At 38.4% G+C, this 23,980-nt stretch overlaps 1 protein-coding gene and 1 non-coding gene across 2 annotated transcripts; one reads left to right on the forward strand and one right to left on the reverse strand.

Annotated features, from left to right (window-relative positions):
• Window positions 1-4,848: 4,848 nt before the first annotated feature.
• Window positions 4,849-8,381, reverse strand: LOC107779222 (uncharacterized). Its single transcript, XM_016599597.2, has 6 exons — window positions 7,600-8,381; window positions 7,354-7,507; window positions 6,966-7,142; window positions 6,794-6,877; window positions 5,789-5,870; window positions 4,849-5,471 (listed from the first exon to the last, which is right to left on the reverse strand). Exons 1-6 carry the CDS (start codon window positions 7,923-7,925, stop codon window positions 5,017-5,019), a joined length of 1,278 nt encoding a protein of 425 aa, XP_016455083.1. The 5' UTR covers window positions 7,926-8,381; the 3' UTR covers window positions 4,849-5,016.
• On the forward strand, window positions 7,225-7,306 carry TRNAS-AGA (transfer RNA serine (anticodon AGA)). Its single transcript has one exon. It is a non-coding gene; the product is annotated as a tRNA-Ser (tRNA).
• Window positions 8,382-23,980: the final 15,599 nt, after the last annotated feature.

Consider the following 23,980-nt stretch of genomic DNA (forward strand, 5'->3'; position numbering starts at 1 on the left):
TGTATTCCCTGACCTTAAATAGTTCCATTTAGCATTTCTCAATTTTCGTGCACAATTCGTGTCTTAATTCGGGAGGTTTTTAGGTGAAAAATTGATAAGAATGTGAAATCATGGTTTAAAACTTTGAGTTGACTTCGGTCAATATTTTGAGCAAACGGACTCGGATCGGTATTCTGACGGTCTCAGTGGGTCCGTATCGTGATTTGGGACTTGGGAGTATGCCCAAAATTTATTTGGAGGTCCCTAGCTAATTATCGTCATTTGTTGAAAACCAAAAATTTAAAGGTCTAAAGATTCAAAAGTTTGACCACAAATTGATTTTGTTGATATCGGGCTCGGATTGCAATTCTGAGAGTTGGAATAGCTCCATTATGTCATTTGGGACTTACATGCAAAATTTGAGGTTATTCCGGATTGATTTGATATGTTTCGACGCAATTTATAGAATTGAAAATTTCATAAATTCATTAAGTTCGAATCGAGCTGCGATTTGTAGTTTCGACGTTATTTGGTGTGATTTGAGACCTAGAGTAAGTCTGTGTTACGTAATGAGACTTATTAGTATATTCAGACGAGGTTTCGAGTGGCTTGAGTGAGTTTTGGATCATTTTTGGTCAAGAAGGCAGGTCTGGTTCTGGTGCGTCGCACCTGCGAAATTTTGAGCGCAGATGCGTGGCCGCTCTTGCGGAATTTTTGGTCACTTCTGCGACGTTGTCACATGCTTGTTCCTTCGCTCCTGCAGAAATTTTTTGCGCAAGTGTGCAATCGCTTCTGCGAAGGGCGAGCCTGCTTTTGCGAGGCAGACCGCCTCTGCGTCACTTGGGCGCGTTTGCGATGTCGCAGGTGCGACATTTTCTTGCACAGGTGGGGATCTCTGCCTTGCAGGCTGGCTTCGCAAATGCGAGCCTTTTCTCGCAAATGTGTGCTTGCAGGCACGCTCATTAGTCCGCATGTGCGAAAGAGTCGGGCAGAATGCCTAAGTTCGGGAGTTCGACACTTTTGTTCATTTTTAGAGTTTTAGACCTCGATTTTGGGCGATTTCAGAGGGATTCTTCACGAGTTTGAGTTGGGTAAGTATTCTTTATTCGAAATTAGTTATATTTCTTGATTTCATACTTATTTACAGCATTAATTAGTGAATTGAATGGAAGAAAATGAGATTTTTGTAAAATCTTCCAAAAATAAAAAATGAGGATTTGAAGGGCGATTCGATATCGGAATTCGACAATTTTTGTATGGTTGGACTCGTATCATAACGGGTGTTCGAATTTCATAAATTATTGTTGGGTTCCGAAGTGTGGGTCCCGCATTGACTTTCTGTTGACTTTTTAAATTTTGTTCAATAATGAGTTAAACTAAACTCATTTCATTCGTGAGTAGTTTCTAAAACTTATTTTGAATCGTTTGATCAATAATTGACTAGATTTGAGGTGTTCGGAGGTCAATGCGCGAGGCAGGGCTTATTGGAATTTTGAGTTGATTGCGAAGTGAGGTAAGTGTTGGGTCTAACCTTAACTTGAGGGAATAGGGACCATTGAACTATGTGCTATGTGAATTTCATGTGTAGCGGTATATATGCAAGGCGACGAGTGTACATACGCCGTTAATTACTTGTTTCCATGTCTACCGTATTTCATTAATTATGTTATTCCATGTCTTGATTGTCACGTGCCTTAACTGCTTCTTATGCCTCAACTTGCTACTTGACATTTATTATTCTCGCATTATAATATGTAAATTTCTTCTATGTTTCTATGTTAATTGATAACTCCCTTAATTGTCATTGTACCCTTTAACTGCCATATATGTAACTTGTTTTGTTGCTCAGTATTAATTGTCGTCTTTCATGATTTGGTACGAAATTCTCTTCTTGATTTGTAGCTTTCATATTCGTTAATCGTTTGATTCGAGTTGTTAAATTGATTGCACTTGTTTATTTATTTATGGATCGGGTTGCACGCCGCAAAAGGTGAAATAAGGGTAGATTTATATTGATACGATGGGATCGGGTTGCGCGCCACAACAGGTGAAATTCAAATAAGGGTGGATTGATATGGTGAAATAAGGGAGAATTATTATATTGACTATGATTATATGGTGGGATCGGATTGCGGGCCGCAACATATATTTACTTATTATTATTGATATTTACATGGTAGAATAAGGATGGATAGTGTTGTACGGTAGGATCGTGTTGCGCGCCGCAACAATTTATGTGTTTTGTACCCCTTGTTGAATTATGTTGGCTTCGTACTTCCGTGCGAGATTCTGAGGATTGGTATTTTTGTATTAACTGGATTTCGAGGATTGAGTTATTTTTATGAGTTAACTATTTTATTTTCCCGTATGTTCCTTTCCCTGTCATTATTTTTATACACTGCGTGTAGGTTATTATAAGTGGCCCGCCTTAGCCTTGTCGCTACTTCGTCGAGGTTAGGCTCGGCACTTACAAAGTACATGGGGTCGTTTGTACTCATACTGCACTATGCACTTCTTGTGCAGATTTTGGAGTCGGTCCCAGCGGCGGTCATTAGGTTGCTCGGATTGACTATTGGACGGAAACTTGAGGTACAACTGCCCCACGTTCGCAACCCTGAAGTCCCCTTCTACTTTATCTTAGCTGCGTATTTTCATTTGGACAGCTTTACTTTTATTCAGACCTTTATCTGTATTATTCTAGTAGCTCGTGTACTTGTGACACCAGATCCGAGGTTGTATTAGATATTTCAGTTGTTATGGTTTTCCGCACTTCACTTCAAATTTATTTTAGTTATTTCGGTTTCTTTATTATTATTTAATATTATCCGTCAAAAATGGATAAATCATTCTAATGTTGGCTTGCCTAGCAAGTGAAATGTTGGGTGCCATCACGGTCCGATGATGGGATTTCCGGGTCGTGACAATTAAATCTCATTGGGGGATGCAGTTTGTGTAGCACGCAAAACTTACTTACAAAATGGGGAAATTCTTTTTTCCTTTCTCTGGATTATGGAGACGTTCGACTCTTGTGATTATCATTTGGATCTCGATTTACCCTTTGTCATCTGCTCAATTATCTTATTGTTGACGTTATATTAACTCATGATTTGTAGCCTATAGATTTTTTAGTAAAGAAACGCAATCATAAGTAGCGAATTGCTGTTGCGTTTGGATCTCTTTCTGCATACAGCTGCTAAACTTTCCAAGGATTAGAATATAAAAAATTGGTTTCGTGGAGTATTAAGAGAAAAGTGATATGATCCGTGATTAATTAAGGACCCCGTAAGCGGACAAACTTATCTACACGCAACCATATTAAGCACAGAGTAAATCTAATGTGTTAGTTAAGCAATATGCTCTCTTTAATATCATCAACTTCTGAAAATTTTGGATTTACTTGCTGTAATCTCTATGAGAAAGGGTCATTAAACATTTTTTATTTGAAAGATACTCAGTCCTTCTCACTTTTATTATAATGTCAAGCCTTTCAACCTAGCAGAATCCGAACTTTGAACTCACACATTTCAAACAAGTTAAGAAATTTTAACAGTCATATCAAGTGTAAGGATAAATTATTCCTAGAAAAAGATACAAAGTAAGCAAAAGTTAAAAAGCCACAAAAGGGAACATGCTGTATTATTTAGCCAGTGCACGCTAATGTAATTCCACTAGTATTTATTTTATACCCTTCTTGGAGTTGAAATTATGATTTCGCGATCAATATTATCACTTGGTTTTGCTTCCGGCACTTTATTCTTTACTTTTCTCGTCTGTCAAGGCAACTGATATTCCTTACCTTTGGCTTTTATTCCTACTGGCTCGTGGCTTATGGAAATGTGGGAAGACAATATATCTAAGCGTACCTGCAGCTGTGGCTGCTGTTTTTTGTTTTGATCTCTTGCTGATCAATGCATGGCACTAATTAAGCATCCTTCATATGAGAGCACTTGCAGCTGTAGCATGAGGCGGAGCCAGAATTTTAAGGTTATGGGTTCACGATTCTAATTGTTTTACGTTACTGGGTTCTAAATTAATATGCTATACATATTTAATGATTTTTTAAAAGATAAATATAAGGTTCGAACCAAAGCTACTTGGTGTGGTCGAACCCGCTCCCGACACTCTAGCTCTGCCCCTGGTTGTAGCTGTTGTTGCTGGCGGAGGCAGTTGGCTTATTTTTTTTGGTATCGATCGTAGCAGGGGCGGATTTATAGGGTAGTTTATCGAGTACGTGAACCCATGCATGGTCTCTCCATCAAAATAGGTATTTTATGTATGTATTTTCTAGAATTAATCTAATATTATCTGTTAGCACCCATGATCCACAGCGGTTGAATGGGGCACTTGGTTGAATATTGAGTTATTTACCCAAAGGAACAAAGATCAATTCCCACTTAGTATTTTTTTTTCCTCTTTTGTTTAACGGTGCACCCATGTTTTAGAAACTCTAGATCCGCCTCTGGATTGTAGGAGCAATACGCTTGTACATTAATGAGGCGTATATACTCCATACATACTTTTGATTTGCCTCCTTTCTCTTAATCATTTCTGAAAGTACAACATCCTGTCATAATGTATATAGTCGGGTTGTTATTCAACTTAATTAATGTAGGCACCTGGAGATAGATACTTGGCACCTGCTGTGGTTTTGGTCACAAAACTAAAAGAAGATGCAAAATCACAAACTGAGAGGGTGAGGCTTAGTCTCTGCAGTTTCGGGACACTTGTAGGAAATTAATCTTTTTGGTGCAGACCATGTTGTGAAAGTTCATCCATGTACCAAGAGATTTCTTGCCCTATAGTATGAACAGTGCATTCATATAGTAAAAGAACTTCTTGGGAGTCTTTGTAGTGGTTAAAAATCAAAGGTTAGAATAAAACAGATGATAACACCTGTATGCCGCGCTTCGATTGATCAATAACACTCTGCTTGTATTACATTTAACAATCATTGCTTGTGCCGATCACCAACACTATGCTAAAAGGAAAAGAAATAGGTTATGTACAACAGAAACATGGTATAAATGAGATTATCGGTCATGCCCTTGGACTTGCTCTTCTTCCTATATTTCCAAACCTTTTCGCTACATTAAACAAAAGTGCCTTGGGTATGATTCCTCGGTCAAGGGTACAAGCAACAATCAAAGCGCCACCAATGATAAGTAGCTTTGGTACGTTTATGCCCTCGGATTTTGCAGGTGAAACCTGTACTTCAGTCCCTGATGATTCTTCCACATCACCTTCCATTAACTTCAAGTATTCTGGATCAATTTTTGTATTAACTTGGGCCATAAAAGCACAGCGAGAGATTTTCATGTTAGATGCTCTTGATTTCTGGTAGGACCGGAATCCACGCTCAATCTTCCTTACAAGTCCCCACATACCCTGCCTTACCCCGAATTTCGCGATTTCCCATGGGATGCCCATATCTTCGTAATGGAAGAGAAGCACCTCGCATGCAGTCAGCTGGCCATTTCCTCTCCTTGATTCCACTGTTTCATGCACCAAAATGGATTTCAGAGGCGTAGAAAATGACAAATGGGATCAGAGGATCATGACCTTTAACAAGTCTCAACTCTAGTTAGCGATACTCGCAAAGAAGTTGAAAATAAACTGCAGGAAATACTGTCCTGCTATCCAACATATCACTGTGCATCTTTTCAAAATTGAAAAATGATGCCGGAAGTTGTCTATCCAATTAGAATGTGCTTGTTTGTTCTGATTCATAGATATGATAACTAATTGGGAAAGCAAAAACATGAAAACTGGAAAAGAAGGAAGCTAAAAGAGGAAAGTGAGACAGTCATACCTGCTTGTATGTACCAACTTGAATAATACAGGTCAACACGTCTTGGTTTATCCTTCCTGGGAACACTAGGACATGGTACCCCCTGGTTAACAGAAGGAAAACTGATAATTAGAGGGGAGTTCCAGATATAGAAATATCAGCATAGCGTTAAACATACGAAGGAGAATAAAGAAAGCATGTGGCAATTCATTCATTTCTCTCCACTGTTTTTGTGTGGCGGGGTGGAGGAGAGGGTGAAACATGTTTTATGGCAGAGAGAATTGAGGCCACTAGGATGTGGTAATGTCAAAGGTCTGTAGGAAGTTCGTTAACGCTGGCATAGAAGGAGAATATTTTTTATTTTTCAGCTCTCTCTAGCTCTGCCCATGCTCGATTCTCTAATCAAAGTCCAAAGAAGGATTTTGTGAAAATTAGAGGATCCCAGAAGTAAGCTGCTGTCAACTACATTCTTCACAGCACTATTTTGTTAATATTCAGTATCAAAAGGAATCATGGTCTTGTGACTCTTCACAGCATAAGTCTCAATGCCACAATAAGTACGATCTAACAACTAGATAATCTGATAGTTGGACTGCGTAGAGAGACAGGAAGTTTCGCAACAGCTCCTCCGGAGTTTCTGAATTACTCAAAGCTGCAAAGTGGACTCTGCAGCTATTGATATCAGGCAACAATCTGCTTAACAAATTGATCCATTTCTTTTGTCCTAGACGCTTCATTTATGGAAGTAACTCAAGTAAACAGCACGTTGTTTCAATAATCTTTTAAGACTTGAATCACACTCATGGAAAGAGGCAGCCTCTGTAAGTGTAACATGACACCAACTTAAACTTAGTAAGTTCCCATTTCATGTCAGCTGACAACGAAGAAATGAAGAAATGAAGAATTGAAACATCAACCACAACAATAACACCTTAATCCTACCAGGTCGCTCCGTTTAAACTCATTTGGATACAATATTATACAAAATAAGAATAAAAGAGGGGGGAAAAAGTCGAAGTCCTGTACCTTTGTTACACAATAATATGACCTTCCTGACTCCCATATTCGACGACCAAATAAATATTCTCTGTCACTGCAGAAAAATGGGAACTGCACAAAAAACATTTGATGATTTAACTATTAGCTAAACAAAATTCTGAGAATGCAGCAAAAGCGTACATACGTTGCGTCTTCTTACCTTTCGAACCCAATGCACTATCATTGTTCCAGTTATGGGGCATTCCTCAATAGTTTCTGCATGTACAAGCATGTCATCCCACTTTAGCCGAAACTCATCATCCCAGAAAAAATCCCTCAACAGTTCAGGTGTTGCATCCTCATACACAGTTCTGCTGCAATATTCAGGGGGGCCACTCTAGCAAAAACAATATAGAAAAATCAATAAACAAGTCAGGCAAAAGAGACAGCAATATAATGAAGTATTAGTCTATAGCAAAGTGGTCGTGCCGGAGTGGTTATCGGGCATGACTAGAAATCATGTGGGCTTTGCCCGCGCAGGTTCGAATCCTGCCGACCACGTTAATTTTATTTATTTTTATCAAAAAAAGAAATGAAGCCTTTACTACCTCAGGATCTCGCTGCCACGCTTGATAACTCATAGTAGGCGTAGAGCCATCCATCATGTGTTTCCACGGAGGGCCTCCGTCTTTCCTCTCAACAAGATGCCATAAATGTTTCAAATCTTCATCTGTTATTGGTAATGTATTCAGCTGCGATGGACTATACAAAAAAAGACAAAACGCAAATGAGTTACCCCGTCCAATCTACTTAACAAACCAACGATTTGATCAAGAAAGTAGGAATTAACTTACCCACTCTCAAATTGTTCAATTTCTGAGGGAGCATCCACATAAGAACCAAAACTAGGGGTATGAGCCTTAGAGGAATGAAAGCTCTTTGTTTCGGTTAATTCCAAGCTTTTAGACGGTGAAGGAACCAAAGCAGTGGGGGAAGAAGGTGCTGAAAAATCAAATTTACAATTTTTCCAGCTAGCCCATTTGGGTTTCCAAATCCAACCAACCGTAATACCTAAAAGAAAGGCAATCCAAACTGGACCAAGAAACATCATAATCTCTATAAATACTGCCCCAATCGTCGGTCTTTCAAGTATCTCCATAAATGCCTCAACTAACACCATATCTATAGCTTAATATAATGAAATACAATCGATGAATCGATTATGTACAGGACCCAGAAAGGTCAAGGGAAAAAAAGGCAAGGGAGGTATTAATAAGGAAGAGAAAAGTTGAGGCTATGATTTTTGTAATAAGATTGAAAAAGACGTGAAAGGTGGAGCATTGTATTCTGGAAATTACGGGTATTCTTGATTTGATATGGGAATTTGTTCCGGTCTGAAGAAAATACTGCACCGCAGCAATTTACCTTGAGGAAGAAAAGGAGAGTATTAGTAATGGATAAAATGCGAGAATGGGGGAGCATTTGATATTTTGTTTTGGATAAGAAGAACATATGCATCAGCACATTTGTTGACTGGTTACCAGCTGGGCACGGTAAGAATGGAAATCTCATAGGGAATAGGTACTGGCCGTTATTTGCTGACTAAACAAAACTAAGGACGGTGCTTCCTATGTCTGTGTTGTTTCAGTTTTGCATAATTCTAGATTTTGCGGTAGTTGTGGTTTCTCGTTTTCCACGTTCAATTGTTTGGTTGTGGAAACGCTGGAGGGCTCGTTGTCATTCACGTAAATTGGGTGCCTGTGTAATGTTGTGTATAGAAGTGGCAAACGGGCGGGCGGATCGGATATGGTTCGGATCGAAAATGGGTAATAAAAAAACGGATCAAGTATTCGACCCGATCCATATTTAATACGGATAAAAAACGGGTTAACTGGCGGATAATATGAGTTACCCATATTATCTATGACTTCTTGTATATGATCACTTTTGGGAGAATTCTTAGTCTTCCTAACTTGAGGAACCCCCAATTTGAGGCTTTGCAAATAACATATACCCATTTTTTTTTAAATTTTTAACTTGTACTCACTTTTTAAATAACTTCAGACCAATTTCTCATCCTCATTCTCCTCCTTCGTTTTCTTCTTCTTCTTCTTCTTTCTTCTGCTGCTACTGTTGGTGCTGCTATGGAACTTTAGTTCATGAGATAATTGTCATAAATATGAGTAGTAACTTTCAGTTCTGCTGGTTAAAGTTTTTAGCCATTAAAATTTGTCATTATGCATTTACATTCAAGAACTAACTACTTCTGTCTCATACTAGGGTTGTTTCAGCCACTACGATTGACTACACTATAAGAAACATAACTGAAAGTTACAGTGGGGCATATTTATAGAACAGAAAGATTGGCATATCCAGAAAGCGGTGTCTTTGTTGCAGAAATTTTAGCTAAGATCAACTTGTAGTTTGATTGACATGTATAAGAGAGTAAGAATGGCGCCTTGTGGGCGTGGTGCATACCTAGCAACATTGGATCCGACCCACATGGCTAAATGAACTAAATAACTTCAGCTCTAGATCTGAAGTTCGCCAGTTACAAAACAAAAACTTCAGCTCTAGAGCTGAAGTTCGCCAGTTAGAAAAATAAAAAGTTCAGCTCTAGAGCTGAAGTTCGTCAGTTACAAAACAAAAACTTCAGCCGTAGAGCTGAAGTTCGTCAGTTACAAAAACAAAAACTTCAGCAATGCAAATAGAGAACAAAAACTCCAGGCCCGTCTACTAGAATGCTGAAGTTTTGCGTGATTGTCTTTGCTACTTCAGCCCTGTATGCTGAAGTTATGCGAAAAAGAGGGTACGCTTGCAATTTTTTTTGCAAAGCGGGCACAAGTTAAAACGTGACACAAAAAGTGGGAGAATTCTTAGTCTCCCTAACTTGAGGAACCCCCAATTTGAGGCTTTACAAATGTAAAAGTTAGACTCATTGGTTATCCATTGGTTACTCATTGGTTATCCATTTTCTAAATGGATAATATGGTTCTTATCCATATTTGACCCATTTTTAAAAAGTTCATTATCGAACCCATTTTTTAGTGAATAATATGGATGGTTAACTGTTCTCTTTTAACCATTTTGTCACCCCTAGTTGTGTACATGATAGGGTGCAAGTCCAATCACTTACTGCCAGATAGACATTTTCTTTGTCCATTTTATTTCGAGTTTAAAATTACAAATTCAATTTATATACTGAAAGTATCAAGCAAGCATTGGAGTTTCCTCACTTCAAGTTAAAAATAACTATTTTGATTTTTTAGAACTCTCTAGGGTGAACATGCTCACATTGGTCCCTAAGCCCTCAGGAGGATCTAGGATTTTTGGAACATGGTGTACAGCTAAAGAAAAGTGTACAAAAAAGTATTAAGTAGAAATTGATCTTTATTCCTCTAAGTAAATAACTTAGTATTTAACCAAGTGCACCATTTCTGGAGCATAGGGGGCAATGGATAATATTTGATAAATTCTAGCAAATATGTACATAAAATACCTAGTTTAGCAGAGAGATTATGGGTTTACGTGTCCCATATTTTGGACAGCAAATTCGCCCCTGGCCATGATAAAGGAAGATGATTGCGGTAGAATGACGGTCAGTGTAAATGCCTATCAAAATAAAATGTCATATCTATAGAACAATAATAACTTATAAGAAATATATGAGAGCGAAGGATATTGCCTCTAAAGTTTAACATATCCATAAGATAAATATCATATAGATGCATATGCTAATAGTATAAGATTAAAAAATGACATACATTTACCATAAAGTGCAACTAGCATACATTGAGGATAAAATGGAAGAATATCACCTAAGATGGTTTGGCCATAGCTGGCGTCGTCCTCTAGATGCATCGGTCAGTTAGGTGAAACCTGGTGAATGAAGATATTAAACATGACGAGATACACCGAAAATCCCATGGAAAAAGTTGTTTTGAAAGACTTACAAGTTCTTGGAATCAATGCAATTTTAGCGAAAAATAAGAATATATGACGTCTATATTCATTATTTACTTTTTCTAGCCATATACATAAATTATACATTGAATATACACGACTATATACATATAATACATAAATTATGCATATATTATATCTTTACTGGTTATTTTTAGTTTAAGCAGTTGGGTGGGCGACTATTTGGGTTGATTCTTCTATATTTTATTCATGTTAATGTGTTTACTTTAGATTCTATACTTTTTAAGAGTCTTTTTGTCTTATTAGAGATTCTAATGCACGTAGAAAAAGAGAACCTTTAGAACTCTTTATTTTTCATAACGTTGTGTCTATGCGATATGTTAAAACGGAGGATACGATTAGTAATGGGGTCCATCAAATCAAATGGTCATTTAACTATTCAAAATTACCTAGTGAAATTATGTTTCTTTTGTTTGTAAAGAAAAGTCACTTAACTAAGGGGTTCTACTCAAGAAAGCGCCCGCTTATTAAAGAATACACCTAGGGAGAACAACACAATTTTAGAGAGAGAGAGACTCTAGCCACTCTTTACAACTAAGACTAACATACTTGCACACGCTTCCACCAAGTATGACCCTATCACCACTCTCTGCCATGGAGCCTTTGCGCCATATTCCGTCGGGACCTCCTAACAAGCCCTCTAACACAAGGGACCAAAATGGAAGACGTAACCCTTCATAATCAATTCGTTAGGGACGCACTTGAGGATAAGAGATTAGCCACCACAAGCACTTACAACACTGACTATCTCTTAGACGACGCCCCACCAGAGCCACCAACAATAAACGATCCCATTGCTCTATCTCAAGAAGACAAAGATGGATTATACCATCCATGGCGCTTCTCTGTTATCGTCAAACTATTCGCTAGACGGATTTCACACCTGACACTCAAATCCAAACTAAATTGTCACACCTCCTTTTTCAGCTACGCCCCCAGCTAAGGGACGTAAAAGGGAGTTTTTTCAATTAAAGGACAATCGAAACGGGATTTTATTTAAAGATTCAGAGTCGCCACTTGAGAGATTTATGGTGTCCCAAGTCACCGGTTGAATCCCGAATCGAGGAAAAGAATGACTCTGTTTAATAGTCTGCGCACCAGAAATTCGGATGAGGAATTTTGTTAACCCGGGAGAAGGTGTTAGGCATTCCCGAGTTCCGTGGTTCTAGCACGGTCGCTCAACTGTCATATTCGGCTTGATTATCTTATTTTATGCACTTATGAACCTATGTGCAAATTTTAACTGTTTACCGCTTTTGTTATTATTTATTCAAAGAATTGCAACGTCGTGAGAATGCATCTCGAATTGCGCCACATAAATGTACCCGCAATTTTCGATACGTTCCAGCTTCGTTGAGATTTGGATTTGGGTCACATAAATGTGCACCCGAGTTTAGGAAGATAACATTATTAAATACGCGCCTAAAGATACTAACGCATTGTTATTTTGAGAAAAGCCGTAAAGTTCGCTATGCGGCCTGTCTCGAAATCTAAGCATTTGAAATAACTGTCCGTTGAGGGCCCCGCAGTTTGTGTATTCTTGTTTGTCGAGGCCCGTCTCATTCATTATTTTTTAAAGGAATTTGCAACGTCATGGAAATGCATCTCGAACCACGTCACAATCAATGTACCTGTGATTAACGACACATTTCGACTTCGTTGAGATTTGGATTTGGGTCACATAAATGTGCACCCGAGTTTAAGAGAGTAAATTATTTAAAGCGCACCGGAAGTGACTTGCGCGTTGTTATCTTTTGGGGAAGGCCGTAAAATTTTGCTAAACGGCCCGTCCCTAAGTCTAAGTATTTTTAAACAAATTTTTATTGAGGGCCCCGCAATTTTGTTTTTTTTTATTATTCGGTGAGGCTCATCTCATTTTTTATTCAAGGATATCCTAAAGCGACTATGATTTTCTATTTATTGGTCTCTAAAAATAAAGAAAAATCCTAATCAATTAGCATTAAAAGTTCGGGCTTCAAATTCAAGTCCGGGTCCAAACAAAAGGAAACACCTTCTAGTTTGAACCTGCTACCTAACTTAAGGTCCGCCGCCTGCCGTTGTAAATATTAACAAACCAGCTACCATTTCGATCCAGTTCAACTTTAGCTTTATTATATGAATTGGATTATTGGAGTTAAACTATGTGGAATACAAAGCCATTTTTGAGCTCTTTTTACGGTTTGTTGAAAAATGCATCAATGCTAAAAACTGACATCAAGCTAACATTAATCACTAACATTCGAGAACTAACATTAGTTACTAACATTATTTACATTGCTAATTAAAATGATGTTATTTACTCAAGTGAACTCGCGATTTCAGAATTAGACCTATTAAACCAACGTGCTGATTTTCATAAGCTATTTGAACCTGTTTTGTGACATAAACTATTTGAAGCTATTTCACGACTACTGAAAAAAAGAATTAACTACACTATATTTCATAACTAGTAATCACAAACTAAGATTAATTACAATTGATATTCACATGTTTGTAGAAATAGATTCAACAGTCCAGTTTATGCATTTCAAAATCATTCCAATACATACTATGAAATATCAAGTGAACTACTGCTTATACCTCAAATTAAACACAAAGAAATAGTTATTTTCATAAATCCATTCCAACAACTCTTTACTTCCTTTCCTTTAAATTTGAGAGTTGTAGAACATGTACCTGGATAACGAAAATACAAGAAGATGAAGGAGCGATCAGCAACAGTAATAACACAGCAACGCAGTGACAGAACAACCAAGTGACAGATTAAAATGAAAGAACCAGCAGAGTTCCAGCAAACCCAATGAAAACAATAGCCAATAACCAATAGCAAACTCAGGAAGAACCAATTGAAACCCCAGAAATACCAAACAGCACACCAATGAAACAACAACAATACTAGTTCTGATATTCAGCAGTAAAAGAAGAGACCCACTTTTCTGTTTCTTAGCTCTCAAACACTGCACCTTTTGATTAAAAACCAACTTGTTTTTTACTCTCAAATTACTGAACTTTTAAATGTTAAAAATCCAGCCTAGACTCTAAGAAAAACTGGAAGAGAAACGATTTTCTTCCTCCAAAAACCAACCCCTCCTTTACTGCCTATCAATGACTCTATTTATAACCCAAAACAGGTATGGGCAACATATTTTAATCAATCCTTATTTAATCTTTTCATACCATTATGTTTTGTTCCTCACTCTTGCATGCCTTGTTCCCCACTATATTAAACAAATGTATTAGTTCCCACTACCACATGTTTTGTCTCCTACTATGTATTAAATAATGTATTATTTTAATATTATTAGTACTTAGTGGATAGAGCACTCAAACTAATCATTTTTTAAAACTTAAAATCCCGAAAATGCCCCTGAAACTACTGAAATTACCATTCTACCCCATCAGCCATATCCAATCCTCCTAAGTCAATTAACCAATCTTAATTGAGAAATCCTAACAAATTGGCTAATTTAAACACATGAAACTAACTCTCAATCAATGACATTAAGACAATTCAACAAAGTCAGATTCATATCCAAAACAAACTTAGCAGAACAAACAGGTAAATCCAAATCACTAAACGCAATCATCAATTGAACTCAAACTAGATCAAACCACATCATAACAAAGATGAATGATTCAGAACAAAACTATATGGAACTACTACAGTCAGATTTCAGACTACGATTGATACACAAATACATGGGCTGAAATGACACAATTCTAAGTTAAACCTGTACAAAAATGTAGGAATATTGAAAGTATATCGACATTAAATCGTAGTCTATATTCCTGGGTTTGAATTCAAACTAATACAAACTAACAAACTAGGGTTCCTACATTTAAACCAGAACTAACAAACTTCAAACAAAAATGAACATGAATTATCTATAATACAAACAAAGACCTGGGTTCGTATTCAAACTAACCCATCGGAACACAAACACAATCAGAGAAAGAAGAAAAAGAGGGGAAGACGAATTTGCTGAATGAACTAAAAAGAAAAGAGAACGGAAACCTATTAGTTTAAAGACCGGGTTCGAACGTCGACCTCGACACGCCTGAAGAAACCTCGACATGAAGGAGTTCACTGATTTGTGGTCGTTTGGAGGAGCTGCTGGTCGACGTGAGGTCTGGTGTTGCAGTTGGTGACGGGCTGGCTGTGCTGGTCCTGAGGCGGCGACTGTGAGTAGTTGGTCTCGAAGAGAGGTCGGGGTGAGATCGTTTGGTCGTTCAGCTAGTCCGGCGGCTTGGAGAAGATACAACAGCGGCGTTGTATTTTAGGGGTCCTAGGTTAGAGGTCTGTCGCTGCTTTCTTTTGTCCTAGGGTTCCGCCATTTTAGGTTGAAGATGGAGGTTCAGCTGGGGACGATGAAGACGGGAGGGCAGTCATGGGGGGTGGTCGTTTGGACGACGATGACGAAGAAGGCAGCCATGGGGGGTGGGCGTTTGGATGAAGATGAAGAAGAAGGGCAGCCATGTGGTGGTGGGTTCAAAGAAGATGAAGGAGGAAGGGGCAGCCATGGTCGTTTGGGACGAGGGGTGAAGCAGCAGAGGTGAAGCAGCAGCAACAGCGGCGGCGCTGCTTGCCGCCAGGTCCGCTGTTCGTTAGGGACGATGGGGACGGGGTGGTTGTTTGGATGAAGGCGGAGGAGAAGGCAGCCATGGGAGGGTTTGTTTGGAGAAGGAGAAGAAGGGGGCGGTTGTTTTAGGTTTTTTTTGTATATTAGGGGTTTTTTAGAAAAAATGAAAATGAAAAATGGAAGAAGGGGGGGTGTTTGGGTTAGGGGCGGACCGGGTCGGTGGGTTTTTTGGGTTGGATAAGGGGTTATTTGGTTTGGGCCTGGTTGATTTAATTTAAAAGGTGGCCCAGTCCGATTTTCTTCTTATTTCCACTGCTTCTTTTTCTTCTTTTATTTTTCTTTAAATAAAACTAAAATTCTAAAAATCCTAAATTAGCCTATTAAACTAAATTAATTTATAAAAATGCTAATTAACTCTTAATAATAATTAACACACAATTAAATAGTAATTATGATAAAATCACACAATTTGGATATTAAATGCTAAAAATGCAATGTACATTATTTTTATGATTTTTTGTTCTTGTAAAACAAAATTAATTGCTCCTAATTGTAGAATTAAATCCTAAATGCAAATGCGACATATTTTTGTATTTTTTATTAATTTAACAAATAAACATTCACGGACAAATACAAATAATTAACCAAAAATGCCACGAAAATTCTTAAAATTGCACACAAAGGAAAATTGTTTTATTTTGAATTTTTTTTGGGGAGTAATTCTCACATAGGGCAAAAATCGCTCACATAAATGAGTTGTGGAAACCTGAGGAAAACCTCATCCTAATGAGATTTTTTCACCAACAAAGTCAACCTAGAAGAAAGCATAACCAAGGCTTTTCATGGTGGGCCTTAGTTCATTTATGACCAATTCCTCACAGTGCGTAGATGGGAACCAAACTTTGTCCCAGGAGCAACCCTCCTAATCTCCACTGCTATTTAGATATGGCTTCTTAGTTACTAATAAATTTTTATGACCGTGAGATCCTAGAAAAAATTGGGGCAAGGGAAGGCCGACTCCTTAAGGTGGATTCTTGCACCTCCTCGACCTTGAGAGGAAGATACGTCAGGCTATATATCCAAGTCCCACTAGAATCACCGGTTATTAATATGGTCACTATTGGCTCCCACATACAACCAATCATTTATGAAAACAAAGACATCATGTGTACAGGTTGTGGGAAAAGTGGTCATACCACGAGTGGATGAAACTACTAAACAATACCACTCGCCAAACAACCAGAGAAATCCTCACCTTACCAATCGCCAACCAAGGATGAGGATGGTTGGAAAATGGTAAGATTCACCAAAAATAGAATAAGGCAACAACTAAATAACACTGCACTCCAGGAAGGGGGAAATAAGCCAAAGGCATCTAGGTAAAAATATTTGATGTTGCCTCAAGTAAATTCTTAAATACTCAAACCTTTCAATATTGGGGTAAGTTCACACCTCTTACAGGTACTGGAAAGAGGAATCAAACTGGTAAGAATGAAGTGGTATTTCCCACGACCCCATCCCTAAGAATTCTAATGACTTTCTGACACCGCCCTAATTAAAAGAGCATCTAATTCAGGAAGATACCCCTCCTCAACCCATAGGAATAGATGCCCACACCAAAAGCGTATCCAACATTACCCAAATCCAAAACATGGTTGTGGAGCCCGCCAAAGACTACTGGCCCAAAAAAGGCCCTAAAGACCACACATACTAGCACAGAATCACACACGAGCACTCGACCTCCACACCCCACTTCCTCTTAGTTCTCTCATTCTCCCCATCTATATCTACCAACACCGACTCTGGGATTACCCCTAGATCCTTACCAAATCGGATACCTATAACAGATAATCATCATATTATTGCAGATGAAGTGACACCTACCGTCTCTTCAAACAAATGCACGCCCCAGAATAAATCTTCATTTTCCAATGTGTTCAAGGCAAATACCTTCTTTATTACCACTTTGGCTAATAACCTAACCACTTTCACTTCCGATAACAACAATAACACAATCTCCTCTGTCAAAGCAAGAAAAAAATGGAGGAGGAGCTAATACCAGAACCACCGACAATAAACGACCCCATTGCTCTATCTCAAGAAGAAAAAGCTAGATTGTACGATCCATGGCGCTTCTCTATTATCGTCAAACTATTTGCTAGACGGATTTCACACCTAACACTCAAAGCCAAACTAAATGAGCTGTGGAAACGTGAGAAAAACCTCATCCTAATTGACTTGGAATGGGATTTTTTCATTGTTAAATTCAACCTAGAAAAAAGCATGACCAAGGCTCTCCATGGTGGGCTCTAATTCATCTATGGTTAATTCCTCACAGTGCGTAGATGGAAACCAAACTTTGTCCCAGGAGCAACCCTCCTAATCTCTACTGCTATTTGGATACGAATTCCCAGTTACCAACAAATACCTCTATTGACACTGGTATCAACACCCCTACCACCAAACCACACCTCAGGTTCGTGGTTGGATATAGCTATGTAGGGACAAAGCAAAATCTTCAATCTAAAGATCAACTTAGTCCCATTAGTAGTCCATGTGCAAGACCCACTCTTCCTAGCTCAATCAATAATGGTAGGCCTCAACCACGGCCTAGAAACCTTTGGCTACCAACTATGGCTAACAACTCTTCTCCAAGCCCAGTACTCGGCGGGGACAAGGAACCTATCGACGAATGAGTTTAACATGTTGATGAGCCAAGTGTGCCAAACTATATTGTTCTTCCCCAAAATCTCTGTAGAGAAATCACCAAAAACTCTAACCTTTCTCCTTTGGCCCCCAACATCGATCCCAAAGATGGGGCCAGTGATGTCCCCATCGGTGGCACCAATCCCAATGATGCTGATGGAGACCATCGACTCAGTGCTCAATCAAACCCTAGACTTACTGAAGGAGTCAAACCTAGACCTGGAAGAAACATTAGCAAGCCTAGGGGTCCCAAAAAATAGTCTTCTTATTGGAATAGAGCCAGAGGATATAGTTCAAAAAGTGGCTCAGTGAAATGCTTATCGCGCTCTGCCCAAGAAACCTATCAAACTATAGCCTAGATCTCCAGTGCACTAATTGCAAAACTTAGGGTACTCCACATCACTTCTAAAACCTGCCCTAGGGAGGGAGAATCTGAATGAACTGGCCAAGAGAAAGGGAAGGGTGTCAAAATGAAGATACCACACAATCAGAAGCTCGTAATGAACTTCATTATATGGAATACTAGGGGTGCTAACAGCTCCAAGTTTAGGAGACACTACTCCTATATGGTCAAACTCCACAACCCAGCCATGTTTTTCCTCCTAGAGACTCGTATGGCTGACCATAAACACCTAACTAGTGAGCTGCAGTTCAATGCCCAGATTCAATCCCCTGCCGCAGGGCAATCTAGTGGAATAGTGGTCATGTAGAAATATGACCTCATTAAGCTTGAGGATGTCTCCACAACCCCTCAAGGTGCTCATGTCATGGTTAAGGTACACTCCCTTCCCGAATTCTTTCTTTTCACTACCATCTATGCTAGCAATACTTTTAGTTCTGGATCACTTGATAGACATAGCATCTGCTTTCAAGGGCAGTTGGTTAGTAGGGGTGATTTTAATAAGGTCCTTAATGCGAGGGACAAGTTTGGTGGTAATAACATCAGTACTAATAGAGCCAACTATTTTTGGAATTGTATTAGCAAGTGTAACTTGATAGATTTAGGGTTCAAAGGTAGTAAGTACACTTGGAGAAATAAAAGATACATTATTAAACAAAGCATCATCATGGAAAGGTTAGATAAATGCCTAGCCACTAGCAACTGGATTGACTTATACCCTGAGGCCAATGTCACTCACCTCCCCAGGACTAACTCATACCACTGTTCACTTCTACTCTCTCTCCACAATGACCAAATCTACCATACTATACCTTTTAGGTTTGAAACAATATGGTGTGGTCACTTGGACCTACCCATTATTATCCAACAATGCTTTACTAGCAATGCCACACTGCCTCAGGCTACCCTCAACTTTAAGCATCAAGCCCTCAAATGGAATAAAGAGGTTTTTGGCAACACCTTTCATAGGAAAAAAAACATCATAGCTAGGTTGACTGGCATCTAAAAATCTCCACAATTCCCCTTCATAGGTTCCTCCAAAATCTACACAACCAACTCCAAAAAACTATTCAAACATCCTCATATGTGAGGAGGACTTCTAGAAGCTCAAAGCCATAATTAACTGGCTATGTGATGGGGATGCTAACACTAGGTTCTTCCACACATCCACCATCAACAGAAGAAGGAGAAATAAAATTCTGTCTCTTACAGATGAGGTGGGAAACTGGATCCATGACCAAGAGAGTATTAAGGACAAGGTACAATCATATTTCAGGAACATTTACACCACTGACCACACCTGCACCACCCTTAGTAACACCTAAAGAACTCGTGGTACAACACCCTCTCAGAGGAAGCCTCAGGGAACAATTAAGGACCCGTTTGGCCATAGATTTTTCCAAAATAAATATGAACTTTATTTGGAAAACACATGTTTGGCCATATATTTTGCCTATATTTTGTCAAAATCCCAAATCTCAAAAAAATCCCAAAACATGTATAATAATATACATGTTTTTCTAAAATAAAGTTGGAAAATATGTTTTAAAAATGTATGTCCAAACACATTTTCATCTTCAAACCAAACTTCACTCAAATCAGATTTTTCAAAATAAATTTGGGAATCTATGGCCAAAAGCTAGCTAAGACTTAGTGAAATCACCAATGCCCTAAAATCCTTCAAAGCATCAAAGCCTCTGGCCCTGATGGCCTACACTCTATCTTCTACCAGAAGTACTGGAACATTGTCTCTCAACAGGTTAATGCCTTCTGCAACAAAGAATTCAACACAAAGGTAATGCCCCCTTAAGTGAACTCCACTTACCTTTATCGTATCCCAAAGTGTGCCAACGCTACCATGCTTAAGAATTTCAGACAAATAGGGTTTTGCAACACAATTTATAAGCTAGTCACAAAAATCATTGTCAACACACTTAAACTACACCTTAGCACTATCATTGGTCCCAGCTAGTCTAACTTCCTCTCCAACAGGAGAGCTTCTGACAATGCTATCATTGTCAAGGAGTACATTTCCCATTGTAACAACACGTGGGGGAGAGGTTCAAATATGATCCTCAAAATTGACCTTGAAAAAACCTTTAACGGGCTTGAATGGTCTGTCATTAGGAGCACCCTCAACTTCTACAATTTTCAGGAATGCATGATCAAGCTCATCATGTTCTGAATCACTTCGGCATCAATCTCCATCCTAATGAATGGAAACAGGACAAACCCCTTCCTCCCTTCTAGGGGTATTAGATAAGGGGGCCCCCTCTCCCCTTACATCTTTATAATGTACATGAACAGACTCTCCATACAGATTGATCATGAAGTACACTTAACCAATTGGACCCCCATAACCATCAGTAGGAGTGGAACTAAAGTTTCCCACATATTCTTTGTTGATGACCTCACCCTATTGCTAGAGCCAACATAAAGAACTGTGATCCATCACCAAAACGTTAAATTCTTTCAACTCTGTCTCTGGCCAAAAGATTAATATGATCAAGTCCAAAATGAACTACTCCAAAAACACCTCCAAGGAAGACATGGACCTCTTTTCTAGTATCCTAGGCATTAAGTCTAGTGCCAACTTTGGCAAATACCTAAGATTCCCCATCTTTCACAAAAGACCTACCCATGGAGATTTCCAGTTCATTATTGACAGCATAAAATCCAAGCTGACTGGTTGGAAAACTAGGTTCCTAAACATGGCAGGGCGTACAACCCTAGCAAAAGCTAGCATTGCCAGTATCCCCAGCCATGTCATGCAATTCATCAAGCTCCATATCTCCACATGCAATAAGATTAATAAAACCCCAAAGGGATTTTATTTGGGATACTACAACCGAGAAAGGGAAAATGCACATGCTCAGATGGGATATCATCACTAGACTAAGCCCCAAGGAGGTCTGGGTATCCAAAAATCTGAGCTAAAGAACAAGACTTGTCACTCAGGCCTTGCATGGAGGCTCCTCCACAAGCTTGATACATTATGGGCTAAATCCCTCATTGCCACGCACTGTAAATCACATACAAATTGGAGGAAACCTTCTTCCATAACTTGGAATACATCCTTGAGGGCTTGAAAATCTGCAATAAAGCCTCTAAGTGAGTAGTCAACAAAAGTAATAGGTTGAACATCCTCACTAACAGCTGGATCCCTAACATGGGGTCCATTGACACCATCATTAGTAGCCTAAAGTTAAATGGAGAGGATAACTAAAGGATATCCTCCATATATAATAATGGGACTTGGAACCTATACCACATCTCCTCTCCCATTCCTGAGTCGGTGTCTCTCACCATCAACAACACCCTCCTCATTATAACTCATGGAAAGAAGACAAACTTATCTGGGGGCTCACTACTGATGGTATATTCTCCTTTAAGTCAGCTTACTCTCTCCTAAACCCCAAGTGGAACACACACTCTGTCCAAGAGACCACTTTCAGCTGGATATAGAAACTAGAAGCCCCTAATAAGATTAGATTTTATACTTGGCTACTAGCCCACAACACGTTGCCCACCAATAAGTATCTTCGTAATATTGGCCTCCAAGTGAGCCCTTCATGTTCAGTTTGCAACAGCTTAGAGGAATCCATAAACCACACCTTTTTCTTCTGCGTCAATGCCAAATCCTTTTGGAACAACCTACGCTAATGTGCTACAAATCAATCAATGCCCCTACGCTTCATGCCTGACTCTTGGAATAACACTTGTACCATGTTAAGGGACAAACAATTCAATTTACATCTAATGACACTTCCTTTTACCCTTCTGCTTCTGGAATATTTGGCTAAACAGAAACAAGAATCTGTTTAACGAAATGAAAGAGCATGTCCAAACCAATACTGTCATTGCTCAGGCTATGGACACCTCCTAGCCAGGAATAAACCTCAGAATCAATGGACTACCATAAATATCAAATGGGAACCACCTGACATAGGCTTTTTTAAGCTAAACAATGATGGCTCCTCCCTTGGTAACCCAGGGGTAGGGGCATACAGGGGTCTTAAAAAATTACTCGGGTGACTGGATCATTGGTTACATGAAAGGCTTCCCAACCACAACAAACAATTTAGCTGAGCTCATTGCCCTGTTTGAAGGGCTAAAGCTAGCGACCCAGCAAAACCACACCTCATTGGTCATAAACATTGACTCACGTGAGATCATTAGGATGATAAAATATGGTCACTTGCCTTATGACAACATTATTTGTGAATGCAGGTCCTTGATAACACAGTTGGGGAGCCTAGCCATCAGCCATTACTTTAGGAAGTAGAACCAGGTGACAGACCTCCTAGCAAAGGAAAGAGCAAAGAAAAAGTTTTTTTGATAGAACTAGAATTTTGGCAATTCCGGCAGTATTTGTCAATGATGCACTATGGATAGACATCCTAGGAACTACATTCAATAGAAAAATATTGGTATGTGATATCACTAATACTGTTGCAAATAATGTTGGCCATCTGGGCAGCCACTCTAACATGCTAGCCATGTAATTATTTTGTTAATGAAGTATCTGTTTATTTAAAAAAAAAAACACTTAACTATTTTTTATCACTCTGAAGGCCACTCAACTAGATTTCTCAAATTTTTGGTGGCCAAATACCTATTGATTTCTCAAAGTCACTTCTCTCTTTTTTAAAACTCTGTGCCCAGTCAAATGGGTTCACAAAAATATAACGGAGGGAATACTTTTTAATATTATATTTTTTTACACTATATTATGAACTTGCCTATAAAATAAATCTTCTTTGTAAAGTAAAAAAATAAAAGATAGTTTTCAGGCATATATTGAACAAAATAATTGAGCAAAGTTTTTAAGCATATATATTTATATACTATAAAATAGCTATATTTAAGATATTTTTTTTATTACATGCACGAAATATGTCTTTAAAAGCTTTTATTATATTTCATTCTTAATTGTGTAAATTAAATTTTGAGTTTTTTTTAGTAACAAAACTATTGATACGAATAAATTATTCTAATTAATTTTTTTACTATACTCAATTATTTTATTCACCAATTTCAGGTGCTTAAACTCTTATTTTATAACTCAAACATAATTTTCAATATACTATATTTATTTAATTCAAAAACTTTACTCATTGAAGCAAGATACACGCGCAATACACATGCATTAAGACTAGTTAGATAATAGTTTAAATAGAGGGGTGCAGAGATTGTGTTAGCTTTAGTAGCATTTGAAAGATTGGACCAAATTCGCTATGAAATAAGCGGCCCAATTACAGTTTCCTACAGTTTGCAGTCTGAGACTAGAAATTATATATTTTTTTTAAATTTCTTAGTTGCGACTACTATGTACTTCTTCAATTAACTAATTAACTAGTTAGGAGTAGGGGTATCCGTCGGTTGGTGCAGTACGGTATTTAGTTATTCAGTTCGGCATTTTCGGTATTTGATTTCTTAAAATGTTATACCAATACCATACCGAATTACATTCGATATGGTTCGACTTTTCTCCTTTCGATTTCTATTTATTCAGTACGGTACTTTCTATTTATTTGGCTTGAATATTAACTAATGCATAAAGTC

Source organism: Nicotiana tabacum, chromosome 6 (genome assembly GCF_000715075.1).
Source record: "Nicotiana tabacum cultivar K326 chromosome 6, ASM71507v2, whole genome shotgun sequence".
NCBI lineage: Eukaryota > Viridiplantae > Streptophyta > Magnoliopsida > Solanales > Solanaceae > Nicotiana > Nicotiana tabacum.

Coding starts and splice junctions, on each gene's coding strand:
- LOC107779222 (XM_016599597.2), bottom strand. CDS start 7,925: ATGGTGTTAGTTGAGGCATTTATGGAGATACTTGAAAGACCGACGATT. Junction 7,508..7,599: donor ATTGAACAATTTGAGAGTGG/GTAAGTTAATTC, acceptor TTTTTTGTATAG/TCCATCGCAGCTGAATACAT. Junction 5,472..5,788: donor AAGTTGGTACATACAAGCAG/GTATGACTGTCT, acceptor TGCATGAAACAG/TGGAATCAAGGAGAGGAAAT.